Below are 20,447 nucleotides of genomic sequence, written 5' to 3'. Positions count from 1 at the left end.
GTGGGGAGGGGGGGAGGAAATGGTGGTAATGATGGATGGCTGGGCCAATTTTTGACAAAGATGTTTACTCGGGGTTTTTTTTTTTTTCAAACCAGTAAAATAAAATTTTATTTTGCAGTTATTTCCAAAGTTACAGAGAAATGGATCAGATGTCCCAATTAGTCGCACTGATCGCAGAAAATGTTCATAACCACTTCACAGGAATTGTAGTTTCCCCTAAATTGACAGAATACTTGGAATGGACACATCGCGTCTCAACAGTTTAATCCATAAGTGTAAAGGATTAACAGCCAGAGGCCGACGAAGTGTCTAGTATTCTCCTGAAACAGGACCCTGGCTGCACTGTCGCTCTCCGGTCCCCTCCTTCACCCGTCTTGCTGCCCCGAGGTGCTGGGAAAGGCCTAACAACACAGGGGAGTTCAGACCCCGTGGTGTCACAGGTGCAGGCCCCCAGACTGAGTGGTTACCAAAGCAAGAACCCAGATGAACAGAATCTTTCACTGACAAATATTGAAGTGATAGAGTTTTAAGAAATGAGAAGAACGTACGACAAGTTCTGAACGGAAGCGCTGGCGGCCCCTCCTCCGGGGAGCCCCTCGTGCCTAATGGCCTTTGCCGACAGCCTCGAGGGGCTCCCGTGGCCAACAGCGGTCACGACCAAAGACGCCTGTGCAAACTGGCCGTAGTCCCCGCAGACGGCGGCAGTGAGGCCCCGTCCTAGCAGACGGGGCAGAGAAGCCCAAGAGAGAAATCAGGCTGATCTGCTCGGGACGATTCCCCTTTCCATCCTGGGCCGGAAGTACAGACCGAAACGCCCCATTTTAGACACTAAAGACGTGCGCGCTTTTTCACCTTCCTCCCGGAGGAGGAACAGCGGCGCCGCAGCGCAGCCTGTGGAGGGAAGACAGGGAAGGAGCCGCGTCCGTGGCGGCACCCGGGCGAACCAGGCTGGGGACCCAGGGAGCAGGTCCTCCAGGCAGCCCTCGGGAGCCGGAGATCTTGTCCGGAGGCACGAACCCCGTGTCCCCGAGGGCCCTGAGCGCCCCTCGGCCACCAGGCCGAACCACCAGGTGGCTGATGCTGCTGTCGTTGCGAGAGAGGTGGAGCCAGACTTCCGGGGGGAACGGCAGCGCCCGGCACACGATGTAGCGGATGACGCTGGCATGGCAGCTGAAGGTCACGTAACTGTCCTCCCGCTGCTTGGCGTCTGCCCGGTGGATGTAGTTCTGGAAGGTGGCCTCGATCCGGGCCCCGTCTTCGTAATACTGCACAGCCTCGGGCTTCCAGTGGGACACGGGTGGGTCGGGCTCGATGGGGGCGCCTTCCCTCCGCAGGTCTGTGCTGACCTTGGAGACGCCTGGCAGGTGTTTGCTGACCACAGCAGTGGTTTCGATGGCCCGGGTCATGGACGAATGGACAATTTTATTAAAGTTCAAGCCCAAGCTGGCAAGTCACAGCCCCGTCGGTTCAGCCTGTTCAAGACCCAGGGGCGTCAGCGTGCGGTCCTTTTCCTGGGAAGCATCCACGTGGTTCTGGGAGTGCCTGGTGAGGAAGATGTGTCGCGTGGCCTTGGCTTTGTCGTGGTCCAGCCTGGAGGCCAGTTCTTCTTCTCCAGATTCCGGGTTCCTCTTCCGCAGGTTCGCCAAGGACAGCGGTTCTCGCCTGTCCCAGTTGGAGTCCCAGACGCCCGGCCCAGGGCCCGCGGACCCCGCCCACGCCGGCACCTGGACCACGCGCTGCTCCGCGTCCCTGCCCGCGCGGGGCTTTCCCACCGCCACGGCCGAGGAGAGCAGCGCGGCCGAGCCTCAGGCCAGGCCGCGGGCCGCCAGCTGCAGCACCTGTAGGAATGCCAGGCCCGCGCCTTTCCCACACCGGCTCAGGGCAGACGCTCCTTTTCAGGTTTTAATTGCAACATCGCTTTCTGGGGCGCCCTGGGTGGCTCAGTCGGTTGAGCGTCCGTCTTCGTCTCAGGCCATGATCTCGCGGCTCGTCAGTTCGAGCCCCAGGTCGGGCTCTGTGATGACAGCTCAGAGCCTGGAGCCTGCCTCAGATTCTGTGTCTCCCTCTGTCTCTGCTCCTCCCCCACTCACACTCTGCCTCTCTGTCTCACAAATAAATAAAAACATTAAAAAAAAACAAACATCACTCTCTTCAGAGAGGCCTTTCCTTACCCCCCCTAGCTAAATCAGCCCCACTCACTCTCTACCACATGACCTTATCTTATCTTTGTCATTGCCCTTATCAATACCTGCCATTGACTTATTTACTCATTCTGCCCAGCAAGATCCTTGTCTACCTCCATTGCCAAGGCCAGTGCCAGGCCCCAGAAGGGACTCATGTTTGACCCGCCGACTGCTCTGTGCTAGTGGATGGTTTTCAAAAGCCAGTAGTTACATGAATTTCATGCTCACATTCTGGTGGTGTTTAAGTACACATCTCAGTACCCTTATGATTTTCCGTTTTAAGGACACAAAAGCATGAATCACATTCTTTTTCTTGTTTTTAATTTTATAGAGAGCGCATGCATGAGCGAAGCAGGTACAGAGAGAAAGAGACAGAATCTTAAGCAGACTCCACAGTCAGCATGGGGCCCGATGTGGGGCTCAATCCCACAATCCTGGGATCGTGACCCGAACTGAGATCAGGGGTTGGATACTCAACCAACTGAGCCACCCAGGCGCCCGAAGAGTGAATCACTTTCCTTAGGCACCACCGTGACTTGGGGAGAATTCTGGATAGAAAGGCATTTCACGATTAAGAGGTCAAAACGTCTTTAATTTTTAGGAAATGACCCCCGTCTGCCCTGAACCGTCATGCCATTATCACCGGCTTCAGAAAAAGCATCTGCAAGGCAAACATGACAAAGTATAAGTCTAGGAACTGGAAGACCAAATCTAAGCTAAAATTGTGCTCAAACAAGGCAAGGCCTTTTAGTTCTACCCTAATAGTACCTTCTCACAAGTTCCAAAGTTCGGAATCAGAGACATGGCCTCGCAAAAGCAGGTGGTCAACCTCAGTCTCTCAGTACACTGCCTGGATCCTTGTGCTGGCTCTCGGAAAAAAAGTTAGGAGGTGACACCTTTCATTTTTCAAGGTCAACATTTTGTCTTTAAGAAAGCACAGAGGCTTTTCTGCAACAAACACAGACCACTAAGACTTTCTGGGCTGAGATGCTGTCCCTGGCCCCGCTTTGTCTGAGTCACCCAGGGCAGCACCCCAACGGCCAAGGACAAGTGGAGGGAGGAAGCTGCTCGTCCCACTCCAGCTGTGAACCACCAGTGAGAGCCACTCAGCAGGTCTTCAAGGACCTAGGACCCTACTAGGTGGGGACAGCAAAGGTTGGGGGGCTGGGGGTGTTGTGGTTATGCTCTCAGAGACTCAAGTCCGTTGTGTTACCTGACGCGTATTTTTCCCCCAAGGGCTGGTGAAACCTAGAGGAAATACCCGTTGCCTCCCTAGTCCCGGCTGTTTATTGCCACACAGAGATGTCACTGCTCTGCCTATGCCCTCCAGGATTTCCCACCCGGAGGTCTGACACAACCAACCATCAAGGTGCAGTCTCCTTACCAATCTGCCCTGGCTACCGTCACTGCTCGCCATACCTGATGCCCAGACTGGCCCAGGTTTCCAGGTTCCCTGACTTTCTCTTGTTTGGCAATAGGACAGAAGAGCAGAAGAAGAGAAAGGTGACCCTGTGTGGGTGGCTTCCAGGCCTAAGATTAAGCTGAGACCAAGAGCAGGGAAGTCAAGGTTAGTCAGATCAGAAATGAACAAGCCAGGGGCACATGAGCCAGCTTTCTCAAAACAAATAACTTTAAAAAATATAATTAAAAAAAAACTGTATCTCTGGAATCAGGATGTATCTCTGAAATAGGGATGTGTCTCGCCATAAATGATGTGTCTGGCATTCCATCATTTAAATGGTCTTAGTTTTAGGTGATACAATAAAGTCATGGTAAGTGAAGTGAGACTCAGCTTTCCCAGCACGCCGGAGGGTGGATTTAGAAAAGGTTACAGAGGATGGGTTTCCAGAAAGTTCCTCCAGCTTCGCACCACAGCACCTTCTGTGAGTGAGCCATGGCTACGCTCTCCCTACCAAGGGTGGGGGGGTGTAGCTTCCCAATCTTTTCAGGAGCTTTCCCCGTGTGATCTGACACCAGCCCCCGCGGGCAGATGGCGGGGCGAGACTAAAGACAGAGGCAGGCCACTCCGTGGTGGCGAGAAGCAATTTTAATAAGAGCAAAGGGAACTTAGGAGGCTTGTCTTGGGCTCAGCAAGAGAAATGGATCCTTGCACCTGTCCTCCAAATCTTAAAAGTTTACAAAGAGGCTCTGACTGGGCTCAGTCACATGTACTGTGCCGGCGTTTTCAGCATCTCAAGGCTGTCCTCGGAGCAGCCTCTGGGAACAGAAAGGGCAAACGGAACCCACATTTCAAGAACAGGAGAGGGGGCTCCTGAGTTCTGGGGTCCAGCTCAAGTCACATTTCCCAACTGGTGGGGAGGCCTTCCTTGGGCGCCCTCTCTCGGCATTAGTGGTGGAGGCTGTACCTTATATCTGCTATTTCTATATTCTTCACAGTTCCCTTTCCTTCTTATTAGTCTTGGGTAAGGGGTGGGTGTGGGAAGGCCACTGTAGTTCTTTTTTTTTTTTTAAATTTTTTTTAATGTTTATTTATTTTTGAGAGAGAGAGACAAAGCGTGAGTGGGAGAGGGGCAGAGAGAGAGGGAGACACAGAATCCAAAGCAAGCTCCGGGCTCTGAGCTGTCAGCAAAGAGCCCAACGTGGGGCTCAAGCCCACGAACCAGGAGATCGTGACCTGAGCTGAAGTGGGAGACTTGACCAACTGAGCCACTCAGGCACCCTGGATGGGGGGGACAAAAGCTTTATAATGAGAGAAGAGCGACACAGCCATGAGGCAGGAACAAGAAAGGGTATTGCTGTCGTAATAATTTGTTACATAGGTATCCAAAGACCACATCCAGAAAACTTGCTCCTGGGAATTAAAAGCAAGCCAAGAGCCAGATTCAACACAAGCACCTTTGCCTCGACCCATAAAATCTGTGTATGTCCACGAGCATCCCTTATTCAACGTGCAGACAGACAGAGGTGTGTTACACGTTTACTTGTATGTGTTGAGGGCACTGTAGGGGTGAGGACCACAGTGAGAATCAAACACTCCAGTGTCTCACTTTAGCATGGCTTCTAACCACTTGGAGGGCTTGTTAAACTCAGAGCAGGGGACTCTACCCACAGAGTTTCAGAGTTAAGAGGTCTGGGGTGTGGCCTCAAAACTGCAGTTCTAGAACGTTCCTAGGTGACACTAACCTCCACTTTGAGAAACCCTGGCTTATCATCATATGATGAGCTCACCAGCAGAAGGCAGGGACCAGGGTCGTGATGGCCTTTGGGGACTCAGGCCAGACAGTATGAATACAGATCCCAGTTCTGGTGCAATTACCTTAGGAAATGTGTTCACTTTTCTTTATCTTAGTTTCCTCATCTGTAAAATGGGGATGATGGTACCTAAATCCTGGGATCCATAGAGGAATTAAAGGAGTTAAAACATGCAAGGTGTTTAGACCACGCCTGGCACACAGCAAGCACTTTGTAATTGTGTTTCACTGAAAAAGTACAGGTCCCGGGGTCAGACAAATGGCTTAAACTTAGTACCTTGTGAAAGTCACTTCACCATTCTGAGCTTCAGTTTTTTCACTTGTAAAACAAGGATGAAAATAACACCTATCTTACAGGCTTTTCATGAAGATTAAAAAAGCTAGTACACTGGTTATGAAATCTTGGCAATTGAGCCTACCATCAACTTTCAGCTCCTCTCAATGGGGTTTCCTTCCGGTGAAGGGTGTTGACTCTGTGGGGTGATGCTGCCCTCTGCTGGATCAGTGTGCATTTCTAGAAATTAAGTTGGTGTTCTCCATTCACCAAGCAAAAAAGCTAACAATCTTCAACCAGTTTATATTCTCTGAACACATTTCTTTGGCTGCCATGATCAAACATAGTTGAATTAAATCACCGTCAGCGAATGGTTTCCTCACTGGGCAAAATAACAAGCCGCTTGGCAACTTACTGAGGTTGCAGCCTCATTTCCAACTTTTATTTTTATGAAGACACAATGGGTTGTGTTGTGATATCCTGTTTAAGTTTCCTACTTTTCAGGGCGCCTGGGTGGCTTGGTCAGTTAGCATCCGACTCTTGCCTTCGACTCAGGTCATGATCTCCCTGTTTGGGAGTTCAAGCCCCGCATAGCGCTCCAGGCTGCCAGTGTGGGGCCTGCTTGGGATTCTCTCTCTCCTCTCTCTGCCCTGCCCCCTCTCAAAATAAATAAATTTTAACAAATAAAAATTTTTTTTTTAAATCACTGTTATAATTTAAAAAATAAAATAAAATTTCTGCCTTTCATGATTGTTGCTTTCCTGTGAATTGGGAATATTGGGACGACTGCCTAGTCTGGTAATGCACACGAACACTGTATTCTTTCAGGGTCGCTGTGGTAGGCACTTGAAACAGTGTAGCGTTATCACCTGGTCGCTGGGATTCGTCATGTGCCAAAACAGCCAGACGGTACACACAGGAGCAAGTGTCCCTCTGTGTCCGGATGAAGCTTTATTTATTAATGATGGAATACGAATCTCTCTTAATTTTCGCATGTTATAAAATATTATTCTTGGGGCGCCTGGGTGGCTCAGTCGGTTGAGCGTCCGACTTCGGCTCAGGTCATGATCTCACAGTCCGTGAGTTCGAGCCCCGCGTCGGGCTCTGTGCTGACAGCTCAGAGCCTGGAGCCTGCTTCACATTCTGTGTCTCCCTCTCTCTCTGCCCCTTCCCTGCTCATGCTCTGTCTCTGTCTCAAAAATAAATAAACATTAAAAAAAAAATTTTTTTTAAATATTATTCTTTGATTTTTCTCAGTCACTTGTAAGAGTAAAAACCATATGCAAAAACAGGAGCTGGCCAGTTTGCGTCTGCAATCTGTACTCTGCAGACCCCCGGTCTAGAATCCTCCGCCAGCGTCCATCCACGTGCTGAGGGGACCAGACTGGTGAAGTAAGCAGACATAATGCCTGCCTTCTTCAGACCCCTTAGGATGCCACTAATCTCTGCCATTCTGCTAGATACACCATTTACTCTCTTGGCCAGGGGTATACTTTTGAGCTTCCACTTGACTTTCCTTTCTATGGTGAATTTCACCATAGATCCAATATGTATTGAGGATTTTTGCATCAAGGTTTATAAGGGATATGGGTCTCTACTTTTTTCTTGTAGTGTCTTTGTCTGGCTCTGGTATCGGGATGCTGGACTCATAGAATGAGTTAGGAAGTGTTTCCTTGTCTTCCATTTTTTGGGACGAGTTGGAAAACGATTGGTGTCAGTTCCTGTCTAAACATTTGGTAGAATTCACCTGTGAAGCCATCAGATTCAGAGCTTTCCTTTGTCAGGAGGAAACACAAACATTCGGTCTATAACAAGATCTTCAAGTCCTAACAGTCTAATTTAAATGTATACAGCCTCACTTCAACAACATATAAGAACGCTTTTCTTATTCAAGTCTGTCTCCCTCCCCTTTCAGGTATTAATGTCACAAAATTACATCGTTATGTATTATGTGTCCCCAAACAGACTAACGATACTTTCTCACGCATTCGTCTCTTAAATCTCATAGAAAAAGTGCAGAATTACCAAATCAAAGTAACAATAATACTAGCTTTTATAAGTGCCCACATATTTAACTTTGCTTCTCCATATGGCTTCAAGCTACTACTGTCTAGTTACTAATTACTAAAGTCTAGTGTCCTTTAATTTATTTTATGTATTTATGTACGTATGTACGTATTTGTTTGTTTATTTATTTTTAGAAAGAAAGAGGGTTGGAGAGGGGGCAGAGGGAGAGAGAGAGAGGGAGAGAGAGAGACAGAGACAGAGACAGAGACAGAGAGAATCTTAAGCAGGCTCCACACTCAGTGTGGAGACTGGCATGGGGCTTTATCCCGCAACCCTGGGATCATGACCTGAGTTGAAATCAAGAGTGGGATACTCGACCGACGGAGCCACCCAAGTGTTCCTCCTTTCACCTCAATCTGGATGACTTCCTTTAGCATTTCTCACAGGGCAGGCTTTTGTTTATCTGGGAATGTCTTCATTTCTCCCTCGTTTTTGAAGGATAGTTTGCAGGATATAGGATTCTTGGTTGACATTCATTTTTCCTTCTGGCCTCTAAGGTTTCTGATGAGAAATGTGCTGGTAATCCTATTGAGGGAAATATGATTAACATTTAATATTAAATAAAAGCTTTAATAAAGCTTTAATAATGCTTCCACTTAGCTTTATTAAGGTATTAATAATGTACCTTATTTTGTCTTATGCAACAGAACATTTCTTATAGTATCATGAGGTCCGTTGAGTTATAGCATCATTTTGAGACCGATCATTCGTAATTAAAAAAAAAAAAAATGAATTGAATAGTTTAAGGTTAGTCATTGGGGCTCTTTAAAAGCCAAACAATATTATAGATTTTCAAACTGGAAGTGAAAACAAGCTACTGAAACATCACACAGATTTTAATTTCTAATAAAGGAAATAACAATTGCCAATAACCCACGTAGACAGAAAGCTCTTTGGAGTCCTTATTTGTGAACCCAAAAAGTAAGAATAGCAATGGAGATAATCTCCAGCTGTGACTGGTCCATTTCTTGCTAATGACTTCATAAAGAGCCTGTAAAAGTAAAACGAAACACACTCTTGTATGTCTCCTGTACTCTCAATACTCTACTACAACACTATTTCACTTCTGACATCAGACATGGGGAAGTTGCACACATCAAGCAATTCTGTGACACTCTCTGGGTGTCCTATAATCTAACTCAGTTCTGACCCTATCTACCTGATGTTATCAGATCCCACATATTAAGGACCTAGTCTCACATGGGGCGCCTGGACGGCTCCGTTGGTTGAGCTTCCGGCTTCAGGTCAGGTCATGATCTCGTGATTTGTGAGTTCAAGCCCTGCAGTGGGCTCTGTGCTGACAGCTGGAGCCTGCTTCCGATTCTCTCTCTCTCTCTGCCACTCACCCACTTGTGCTCTCTCTCTCTCTCTCTCTCTCTCTCTCGCTCTCTCTCTTTCTGTTTTAGAAATAATAAATGAATAAACCTAAAGAAAAAAATAAAGGACTTAGTTCTATAAATTGTGCCTGCCCCTTCAGATGCCCACAGCAAGTCCAAGGTTGTTGTTTCCATGGTGCTTCTGACGGATTGGCTATAGATTGGAGGTTACCACAAACCCCCCGTCTTTTGGTTCAGTTCATTTGCTAGAGCAGGTCACAGAATTCTGGAAATCACAGTTTACTTACTAGATTGCCAGTTTATTATAAAAGGATATTGTTACTGGTCGAACTGGGGAGAATCCAGGTTCTGGGGCCTCCACCCAACTGGACCTCGAGAACCTGAAGTTTCTTGGTGTTGTCATGAGAATGAATTCAAGGACAGACAAGCGGCACAGCACACAAGTGACACAAGTGGGAAAGTTCATTACGACAAAAGGTACACTCTTGAGAGATGAGAGCGGAGAACGTAAGAGACAGAACTGCGTCCCGAGGTTTGGGTTTCCATCTTGGATCAGCAATTGTTAACTAGGGGCAGAATATGCATTACTTGGGGCCCGTAGCAGGGTTTCATGCTTCTTTCTTCCCATTTTAGTCAGAGGGCTCCTGTCACGGCACCTGCCATCTTGACCTGTCTTCTCGGGAAGTACTGCCAGCACAGGTCTCTGACCTTGCCTATAGCCAACCGGGACCTCCTCATTGCTGACCTTCAGGTATTAGGTGTTAGTTGCCTACTCCAACAATATTACTCAGGAATAGCCAGACGGAAAAGACGCGGCGGGCAAGGTATGGGGGGGAAAGACCCAGAGCGTCCCGTGCCACTCTCCCCAAATCTCCACAAGTTCACCAGCCCTAAAGCTCTCCAAAAACCCCATCCTGCTGGGGTTCCGTGAAGGCTCCATTACATAGGCATGACCGATTAAATCATTGGCCATTGTGGGTCGAACTCAACTCCCAGCCCCGCTGCCTTCCCCACCCCTCTGATCCTGATGCCGTTCCCATGGCAACCAGCCCCTATCCCTTGGGGTTTTTCCCCAAAGCCATCTTATCAATATATATTCTGGTGTCATTGAAAGGGACATCTTATGAATAATAAAAGACCACTTTATTGCTTTCCTCACTTAGGAAATTTCAAGAGTTTTAGGAGCTCCATGACGGGCGTTGGATACGAGAGGGAAAAGATAGGATAAAATAGGCAGAGAGGGAAAGGTTAGGACTTGAGGTCCCTGGGTGGGAAAAAAACACGTATTTTGGAACGATGATGGGAGTGTTTGACCATAGCAAACCCCCTCGGGCATAAGATCCCTCTCCAGAATGTAACAGATACCACCTAGGCTCCCTCAGGAATTTAACAGTCAAACTACCTAACTAAAAAAAGTAAACCATAAGACTTGTGTTATAGGAAGGACAGTATGACCAGCCTGACTCCTCCCACAATGGAGTTGAGCCAATCAGGAATGGGCAACTTGGCACCTAGAGTTATCCAGCCAGTAAGGATAGAACCTGAGAAGCAACAGGGGGGAAGGGAAGGGAGGGCTGGCCAGAACCTTAGAAAACAAGGACCCTTGCCTATAGTGGCTGGTATTCACTTTCAAATGCCCCCTCTCTGTAAAGACAGCTTTCATGCTACTCTAATAGACGTTTGCCTGCTACTCATTTTGTGCCCATCTCTTCATTCTTCCACACAGCAAGAAAACAAATCCCGGGTACTGAGGCGAGAACCCTGCAACAAGGACAGAGGAAGACCAAATTGCATATTTCTTATTATAAATCACAGTATCACACAGCCATTGTTAGGGGATGCCAAGCACCCTTGTAAGACCATGGCCGGACCTAAGTTTCTGGTCATTTTAGCTCAGAAAGATGCTTTTTGTAACCAGAGGGAATCTGACCACAATTAGTTTTATCCTTTTTGGGTTTTTTATCTATTTTTTTTTTCTCTACTCTTTCCCCTGCCCCTTCACTTTTCTTTTTTCTTTATTCTGTCCCTTTATCTTTTTCTCATTTTTCTTTCTTTTTTCAATTTTAATTTTGTATTCAGTTTTAATGTTTTTTCATTTTTGAGAGAGAGACAGACAGACAGACACAGCACGAGCCGGGGAGGGGCAGAGAGAGAGGGAGCCACAGGCTCCCAAGCAGGCTCCAGACTCTGAGTTGTCAGAGCCTGACGCGGGGCTCGAACCCATGAACTGTGAATCATGACCCGAGCTGAAGTCAAGCACTCAACCGACTGAGCCACCCAGGCACCCCTCTTTCTTTCTTTCTTTCTTTCTTTCTTTCTTTCTTTCTTTCTTTTTAAATTTATTTATTTATTTTGAGAGAGACACAGAGAGTGAGTGGGGCAGGGGCAGAGACAGGGAGAGACAGAATCCCAAGCAGGAACTGGAACTCACAAACCATGAGATCGTGACCTGAGACAAAACCAAGAGTTGGATGCTTAAGGCACTGAGCCACCCAGGTGCCCCTCTCATTTTTCTTTCTAAATAAATCTGGAGCTAATATCTTTCAGGGACATTTTGTTCCCCCCCCCACACACACACACACACACACGCTCTCTCCCAAAGATAAAGCTGGTTTGAAATATGCTAAACTGATTCTCTCCCTGATAATATCTGCAGATTTGAGTGAAATAACCTAGAAAACAGGCCATCTCGTTGAATGTGATGTAACTTGGGTAAAAATTAATTTAAAAAAACCTCATATAGAGACACCCATGTGGCTCAGTGGGCTAAGCCTCTGACTTCAGCTTAGGTCATGATCAGCTTGTGGGTTTTAGCCCCGCATTGGGCTCTGCACTGACAGCGTGGAGCCTGCTTGGGATTCTCTCTCTCTCTCTCTCTCTCTCTCTCTCTCTGTTCCTACCCCACTTGCACTCACTCTCTCTCTCTCAAAAATAAATAAATCAAAACTTTAAGGGAAAAAAAAAAAACCCTCATACAATGCGGAGGAAAGCTGATAAATGCAAACAAAAAAGGGCAGCCAGATGTCTGAGGCCAGGTACTCCCCCGCATGGTTTTAGTTTCTGCAATCTTGCTTGCCTCTTGCATGGGCCAGCAGCCAGGAACCAGAAACTTCGCTAAACTAGTCCTCCCAACCCGGAAGCACGTATATGTAAAAAAATCAGTAAAACTCCAGCCCAACGTTCAGCCTTTGGAGGTGACTCCACTGAGCCAACACCAGTGCAAAATAAACAGTCCGTTCTGATTCCCTGCATGCTTGTCGCTGGACGAGCTTGTGCTGGATGCCGAGCATTTGCTGTAACAACAGAATGGAGTCAGGAGGCCAGCAGGGGAAGCTCTCCTATGGGAAGGGGAATTAAAAGAGAGAGAAGCAAACCATAAGAGACGTTTGTTGTTGTTGTTATGCGTATCTGTTTTTTGAGAGAGAGACAGAGCACAAGCAGGGGACGGGCAGAGAGAGAGAGAGGGAGACACAGAATCCGAGGCAGGCTCCAGGCTCCGACCTGTCAGCACAGAGCCCAACACAGAGCTCAAACTCATGAACAGCGAGATCATGACCTGAGCTGAAGACACCTTAACTGACTGTGCCACCCAGGCGTCCCCAAGAGACTCTTAATGATAGAGAACAAACTGGGGGTTGATGGAGGGAGGTGAGTGGGGGATGGGCTAAATGCGTGATGGGTATTAAGGTGTTGTGATGAGCACGGGGTATTATATGAAAATTATATGTGAAGCGATGCATCACTAAATTCTCCTCCTGAAACCAATATTACACTATATGTTCACTGATATGGGCAGCAAAGGCAGAAAGGAATGTAGCTAAAATTAAATTTCCTTATAACCTGCAGCCTATTGACAAATATAATACTTTAAGCAGGCAGAGTGTTGGTGCAAAGAGGTGGTTTTATTAAAGCATGGGGACAGAACTTAGGGGCAGAAAGAGCTGCCCTGGGATTGTAAGGAGAGACTGATGATATACTTGGGCGTTGGGGGAGGTCAAGACTAGGAGACGTTTCCAGAAGGACTTTTATATGTTAAAGAAGACTTACAGAATCCAGAAGCCTAGCTATTGTGAAGCAAAAGTTGTTTCCCCCCCTAGCAAAGCATTAACGGTAAAACAGTCTGGAGTTCCCAGAGAAATGTTTCACTCTGCCGGCCTCAAGGATTTGTCAATGGGCTGCAGGGTATAAGGAAATTTAATTTCATCTACATTCTTTTCTGCCTTTGCTGCCCATATCAGTTATGACAAGGTTACTTTCTTCTAGGTGATGATAGGGGCTTCGAAAGAAGATTACCTAACTAGAGCTTGATGAGGGAGCAAGAGGCAGGCAGGGCAAAATACAAGCCCTCCCCCAGGTGGGACGCGTGAGACGTGCCTCAGGCACACCTGGCTGCCTGAAGACAAAGGAAAAAAACAAAACACAACAAAACAAATGGTTAACTGATAGAGATCACAGTCCTTCGGGACAAGTGTCTCCATCAGCCTGCAAATGTCTTAGTAAATTACAGGAGAAAGGCAGCGTTATCAATAGCCTAATTTCCAGAAACCTGTAGACTCCGTTTCCTGTAACCCCAACCACACCCCCTCCACAGTGATGTGGGGAACAAAAGCAAGAAGGAAATGGCAGGTAACATTCAATTTCCTTATAACCTGCAGCCCATTGACAGATATTCGAGGCAGGCCGAGTACGACTTGACTCCAGGAACTCCCTACTGTTAATGCTTTGCTAGAGAGAAAAACAACCTCAGCTTGACTTTCGCAAGGCCTCAGGTACCTTAGGGGTCCTCTTTAGCATATCAAAGTCCCTCCGGAGGCCTCTCTTTTAACTTTTTGTCCCCAGCTCCATAGTATAAATCCAACCATTCTTCACAAACCCCAGTTCAGCTCTTTCTGCCCACTGGCTCTGTCCCCGCGCTTTAATAAAATCACCTTTTTGCACCAACATCGTCTGTGTTCAAGAATTCTTTTTGGGGGCACCTGGGTGGCTCAGTCAGCTAAGCATCTGACTTCCACTCAGGTCACCATCTCACAGTTTGTGAGTTCCAGCCCCACATTGGGCTCTCTGCTGTCAGCGTGGAGCCCGCTTCAGACCCTGTGTCCTCTCTCTGCCTCTCCCCTGACTTGTGCTTTCTCTCTGTCTCAAAAATAAGTACCAAAAAATACATTAAAAGAAAAAGAAAAAAATTCTTTCTTGGCCATCGGCTCCAGGCCCCATGAACCCCATCACCACCCCAAAACTTCACCAAGCTGGTGGGGTGATTCTTAATTGAATGGTTTAAGATTTCATTTCTGAGAGAGCCAAAACTGTAATTAAATCCTAGTTTGGTGATATAGGGCTTAGCATAAGTGACTCCATTTTTGGACTGGTTGTCTTGTTTTTAATAGCTTAATTTTTCAAAAAAAAAAAATCAACCAAATTCCATTTTCAGTACAAAGGCAGAGTCTGAGTCAGTCTTCATCCTGGGTGCTCAGTGCAGGGAGAATCTCCCAAGTTCTGGTCTTTTCCATACAAAGATTTTGTTGTTGTTGTTGTTGTTGTTAATTCTTTTTAATGTTCATTTATTTTTGAGAGACAGAGACAGAGCGTGGGTGGGGGAGGGGCAGAGAGAGAGAGGGAGACACAGAATCAGAAGCGGCTCCAGGGTCTGAGCTGTCAGCGCAGAGCCCAACGTGGGGCTCGAACTCACAAGCCTTGAGATCATGACCTGCCCTGAGATCACGACCTGAGCCGAAGTCGGCTGCTCGACTGACTGAGCCACCCAGGCGCCCCTCCATACAAAGTTTTATATGTCCTCCACTTTATGGAACCTGTAATTTTATGGAGAAAAGGAAATCTAATATAGACTAAAATATAAAAACTTGTTGAGAATATTGGGTTAAAGAACAAAAATTCAAACGAGTAACTTTAAAAGCCTAATCGGTGGGGTGCCTGGGTGGCTCAGTCGGTTGGGCGTCCGACTTTGGCTCGGGTCATGATCTCACAGTTTGTGAGTTCGAGCCCTGCATCAGGCCCTGTGTGGACAGCTCACAGCTTGGAACCTGCTTCAGATTCTACATTTCTCTCTCACTCCAAAATAAATAAGCATTACAAAAATAAAAGTCTAATTGGTTTTATTCCATGATTCACGAAGTGGACAGCATGCCACCTAACAAAGAGAAGGAAACCACACCACATGGAAGCCTTTTATAGGCAGAACTGAGGTACAACAAGTTGGTTATTAGCAAAAGCAAAGAAAGGAGTCTTTGAGGCAAGGTCCCCTTCCCTTAGGGGAAAGATCAGGGAGGTCTCATCATGCAGATTACCTCTCTAGTGCTGATCTGGAGAATTCCAGCCCATGTGGTTGGTTCAAAATTCCACTCCCGGGAGAGAGGCTGAAACTGAAGTTGGGTTGAAGATGATCAGTCTTGTGGTGATGAGTCTTTCGGGGTTTCATATAAGTGACTCCATACTGGCCTGTTGTTTGAAAAGTACAGTGTTCATCCATTCTTTATTTGTTCACTCTTGTTCACTCTTCAAAGTGCCTGTGAAGTGTCTTGTCATTCAGGGCTGTTTTAAAATATAGTGCACATATATATATATATATATATATATATATATATATATATATTAATTGTTTAATGTTTATTCATTTATATTTTGAGAGACAGAGAAAGAGAGAAAGCTGAGGTGGGAGGAAGGGCAGAGAGAGAGAGAGAGAGAGAGAGAAATCCCAAGCAGGCTCCGGGCTGTCAGCACAGAGCCCAGCGCAGTGCTCAATCCCACCTACCATGAGACCATGACCTGAACCAAAACCAAGAGTCTGACGCTTCACTGACTAAGCCCCCGAGGCGCCCCTAAAATATAGTGTATTAATAGAAAATTTCAGTTACAGTGAGGCCAACAGCTCAGGGGATGACTGCCATTGACAATAGAATTTGTTTCTTACAGAACCCAAGAGGAGGGGCCGTGCCATGAGGGGGCCACATAGAAAAGCACCAGAACAGGTCAGGAGGCAAACAGAGAGGGAGGAAGCATAGACCAGAGGCTTTACTGTGGTCTCTAAACGAAGGGTTGAAAACAAGACAACCGGTCCAAACTGGAGTCACAAAATTGTGCATAGGCCCCACGTCACCTGTAGAGAGCAAAATGGAGTTTCTCACGTCAAGCAGGGGCCTGTGTCAAGCAGTGACACGAACAGTTTAAGGTACCAGCTGGCAGCATCCGCTGACACCCCAGAACTGATAAGAAGCAAAACCAGAGGAGGTCTACAGGGGCCCCAAACGGGTGAAATCCCTTTAAAAAGGGGAAGATTTTCACAGCAAGCTGTCAGGCTCTTCAGACAGACCTCTCTATGTCTGACCACTTAAAACAGGCGACTGCCACCCGATTAATCTCCCTACAGAACTGAGATCCTTCACTACGTGGGCATCGTAAGTGGTGAGTGCCAAGAGATGACCCAGACCAAGGCCTTCTCTCAACTGCACCCCCACAGACGACTTTGAGACTGGTTCGTGAACTTCCTACACCCTTCCCAGGGTGTTCTGTGGCTGGTCTTACCTTCTGCTCTGTGCACTGTGTAAGAAGCCGAGTTTAATCATACAGTGAGATGTCACTGAGTTGGCAGTCCAGTGCTGGGCATGCAGTAGAGGCTCAAAAAATAGTGCATGAACAACCCTTTCTGTGACTTGACGTGTCCTTGTTTGTGCTTTCCTTATCGGGTGAGTGTCCGTGCCCGCTGGTACATCAGGGGCTTTCACGTACATAGTTGACACAATAATACCTCGCCTAAGCCTGACACATAACGTGGCTGCATAAACTGGGAAGACTGCGGGCCCTGAGGCCTCAACCTAGCCCAATCCAAAGATGTCGCTGAAGGCTTTTGGTCTCCTCACAAAAAAGAATTCCAGGAGAGGTCCAACACGGTGGATGAGTGGTACAAATAAGAAAGTTTATGAAAGTGAAAGTATACCCTTTAGATGTGAGACTGGGTACTGAGAGAGAGAGAGGGAGAGAGAGAGAGAGAGAGAGAGAGAGAGAGAGAGAGAGAGAGCTGTGTGCCCTGGGGTTCGGGTTTCTCTGTTTTATCGACAAAGGGTAAAATATTCACTACTTGGGAACTAGACTTCTTGGAAGCAGGGTTTTGTGCCTTTTCTTCCCTATTTGGTCAAGGGTTTTCTGTCATGGCACACGCCATCTTGGGCCTGTCTGGTCTGATCCAGCCTCTTGTGGCTTTGTTTTAGAGTACTGCCAGGAATGGCTTCTGATTCTGATTTTCCTGATAGCTGGCCAGAACTTCCTCTTGTGCTGGCCTCCAGGCATCCTACAACTGCCTACTCTAACAATAGTACCGGCTCAAGAAGCACTTTTTTTTTTTAATGTTTCTTTGAAAGCATAAAGGGGGATGGGGGGACAGAGGATCTCAGGCAGGCGCTGCCCTTACAGCAGTGAGCCGAATTCGGGAGTCCAATCACTGATGGCAGGCGACACCATGGCCTGAGACGAAGTCAGACACTCAACCCACCGAGAAGCCCAGGTGCCCCTCGATAAGCGTTTCTGGTGGAATGAATATGCCACCTACTGTACTTCACTCAAGTACAAGAACCAACAATGATGGACATCGTTGAGGCCCTTAAGGGACTTATCTATTTTGAGGTCACATGTGGTTTAAAGAAATAATTATAGAATCAGTCTGATGTAAGATGGTCGTGAAACAAACACTCTCAAAACTTGGTGGTTTAAAGCAATTTATTATTATTATCTCTCATAATTCTGCACATTCTCTGGGTTCATGTGGGTGGTAAAGACTTAGAGTTTCTACAGCTGCTGCCACCAAATGGCCATCAAATGCCATCAAATGAAACAGCTGTCCTCTTAAGGCTCAGCTGACTGGGCATCCTAGATGTCCCCCTCACATACAGGCAGCAGGGGCTGCTGCTGGCTAGCTGGGAGCCGGCTGGCCATTTGACCACAGAGCGTGAACGAGACCTCTCTGTGGGGCTCCCCGTTCTCACGAGCAGAGTCTGGATTCCCAGCGGCAGCAAAAACCGGAGCAAGACTTCTGAGAGAGAAATCAAAAACATCCAGTCCTCTTAAAAGGCAGGCCCAGAATTGCTTAAGCATCATGGCTACTGAAAGAGCAGACCTAGGCCGGCTGACTAGTGACTACGTCCCCGACATGGCCGCAGAAAGAAGTTCCTGCCCAACCCTCAGAACACGCCTCCTCCCCTTAAGTAACTTATGTTTTCTAAGAAAGCAGGCTACCGATTGAGGCATTCTTCCAAAGTCTGAGGTGGGAGGAAGGGGAGTGTGAGAGGCATGGAAAGTGTGAGTAGAAGAGGGTGGGCTTCTCTCAGGTAGGGGCCAGAGGCAAGAGCCCTCAACCCTGTGGAGGCTTAGAATGACCTGGGAGCATTTTACCCCTCCCCAAACCAATTCATCAGAGTCTCTGGGGATGGTGTTTGATGCTAGGCATTTATATAGCACAGCAAGGCTGACAGCCAATGGTTAATAGGTGACCAGTGAGAAACGTTCTGTATACACTGAGGCCAAACATGTTACAGATCCTCAGACACAGTGGTTCTTAAACTTCAGGTGCATCAGAATCTCCTGGAAGACTTGTTCAAACACAGATTGCTGAGCCCCACCCCCAGAGTTTCTGATTCAGTGGGTCTGTGACCACCAGGCCCAACATTTGCATTTTTAACAAGTTCCAGGTGACTCTCATAATTGCTGATCTGGGACCGCACTTTGGCAGCCAATCAGCTGAGTCCACGACCCTTCCCCAGCCAATCGGCTAAGGCCATGATCCCTATAAAACCTTTGTGCTTTTGAAACTCTCTGTCTCTCTCCAGTATCTCACCACTTCCTCGATGCAGGTAGGAGATGGAGCTCGAGCTAGCTCGAATAAAGGCTCTTCGCTTTTGCATCGGACTCTGCTCCCTGGTGGTCTTTGGGGATCACGAATTCCGGACATAAACTACCATTCTCTACTGGTCAGAACAATCATAAGCCAGACCAGATTTAGTAGGGTGGAAAAAGCGACAGACCCTACATCTTGAAGGAGGAGGTGATGTCATAGGCATCTAATGGGGGAAAGTACAGATGGTGTATATGTTTATAAAATACAGTAGAGCTCATAAAGCATGCTACTATTGATCTGATGATGAGTGCCATTTGTCCCTGATGAGGCCAAGACTTCACCATTCCTACACCAGCTCAGGACACCATAATGCCCACCACCCCGGGCCCAGAGGATCCGTTGGCATGCAGGTCCTGGCTCTAGTTCTGACCGCACAGCCAAGGGGGAGGCTGCGCCCAAAGAACAGAAGAGCCAGGAGAAACGGGGAAGAATCACAGAAAGAATTACAAGCAAGGGACTGCTTGGCCTCCTTTACTTCTCCTTTGGCGCCGACCGCCCCTCACCACTACCTCCATGAGTCCCTCGCTCCCCAGGGAGCGCGGCTGCTGGAGCCAAACACAACACAGCCAATGCCCCCTCAGCCCCACCGGGCCAGGACAAAGTCCTTACCTGGCCTGGCCCCGCCCCGCCCCGCCCCGCCCCCCGAGCCCGCACACCCCACGGCACTTCACGAGGGGCACGCTCCCCGCTCCCCGCACCCGGCCAGATCCCACCGCACCGGCTGGAAGCCACGCCCCGGCTTTGCACCTTTCCTGACACACCACCCACACCGGCACCCGCACGGAGGGTGGGGCGGTGCGGGGGGGGGGGGGGCGTGCGGTGAGGGCGGGACCGGGGCCTGGCGCCTGGGGACTGGAGGGTGGGGGCTGGGTGGGTGGATCCCAGAACCCAGGAGCGGGCGGGCGGGCGGGTGGGGCAGCGAGACCCCACACTCCAACTCCGCCACACGCCTGGGCTCCCTGGGTCCTGGACCTCTCCCCTCCCTCGAGCCCTCATCCCCGGGCAGGGCCCAGGCAATTCGCCAGGCCCAGCTAGGGCAGCGGGCTCGGGCTGGTGATGTTCACTGGGGGCGCTGGGGCCTCCGGGGTGGGTTTGCATCAGGTGGGGCAGACGGGACGGGAAGGCCGGGTGGCTGGCTGCGCTCGCCCTGGGGCTGGGGAGGAGAGGCGGACACCCCGGCGGGGCGGGCCCCGGAAGGCACGGCCGGCCGGATGCCCCACGCTCGCTTCCACCCTCTTGCCAGTGAGTGAGTAGCCCGACCTAGTGCGGTGCGGTGCGGTGCGGTGCCGCGCCGGATGGAAGCGGAGGCGGGCGTGGGGCCAAGCCGGGAGCGGCCTGCAAGAGTCCCGGGATCGGAGAACGCCGGGGCTTGCGCCACAGCGCCTTGCCAGGGTCGTCTTGCGCGGCCTCCGCCACCCGCCCGGGGCCCGCGGCGGAGGGCGGCGGCAGGCAGGCAGGCAGGCAGGCAGGCAGGCA

At 48.8% G+C, this 20,447-nt stretch overlaps 1 protein-coding gene across 1 annotated transcript; it reads right to left on the bottom strand.

Annotated features, from left to right (window-relative positions):
* Positions 1-283: 283 nt before the first annotated feature.
* LOC144613131 (serine/threonine-protein phosphatase PGAM5, mitochondrial-like) lies at positions 284-4,079 on the bottom strand. Its single transcript, XM_078434086.2, is given in 4 exon segments — positions 284-401; positions 549-717; positions 935-1,861; positions 4,016-4,079. Coding segments are annotated over 4 exon segments (1,278 nt in total).
* Between the last annotated feature and the right edge of the window lie 16,368 nt (positions 4,080-20,447).

The sequence above is a fragment of the Panthera onca genome, chromosome D2 (genome assembly GCF_046562875.1).
Source record: "Panthera onca isolate mPanOnc1 chromosome D2, mPanOnc1 haplotype 2, whole genome shotgun sequence".
Taxonomy (NCBI): Eukaryota; Metazoa; Chordata; class Mammalia; order Carnivora; family Felidae; genus Panthera; species Panthera onca.
The sequence above is the reverse complement of the archived record's forward strand: the minus strand, read 5'-3'. Positions and strand labels throughout refer to the sequence as shown.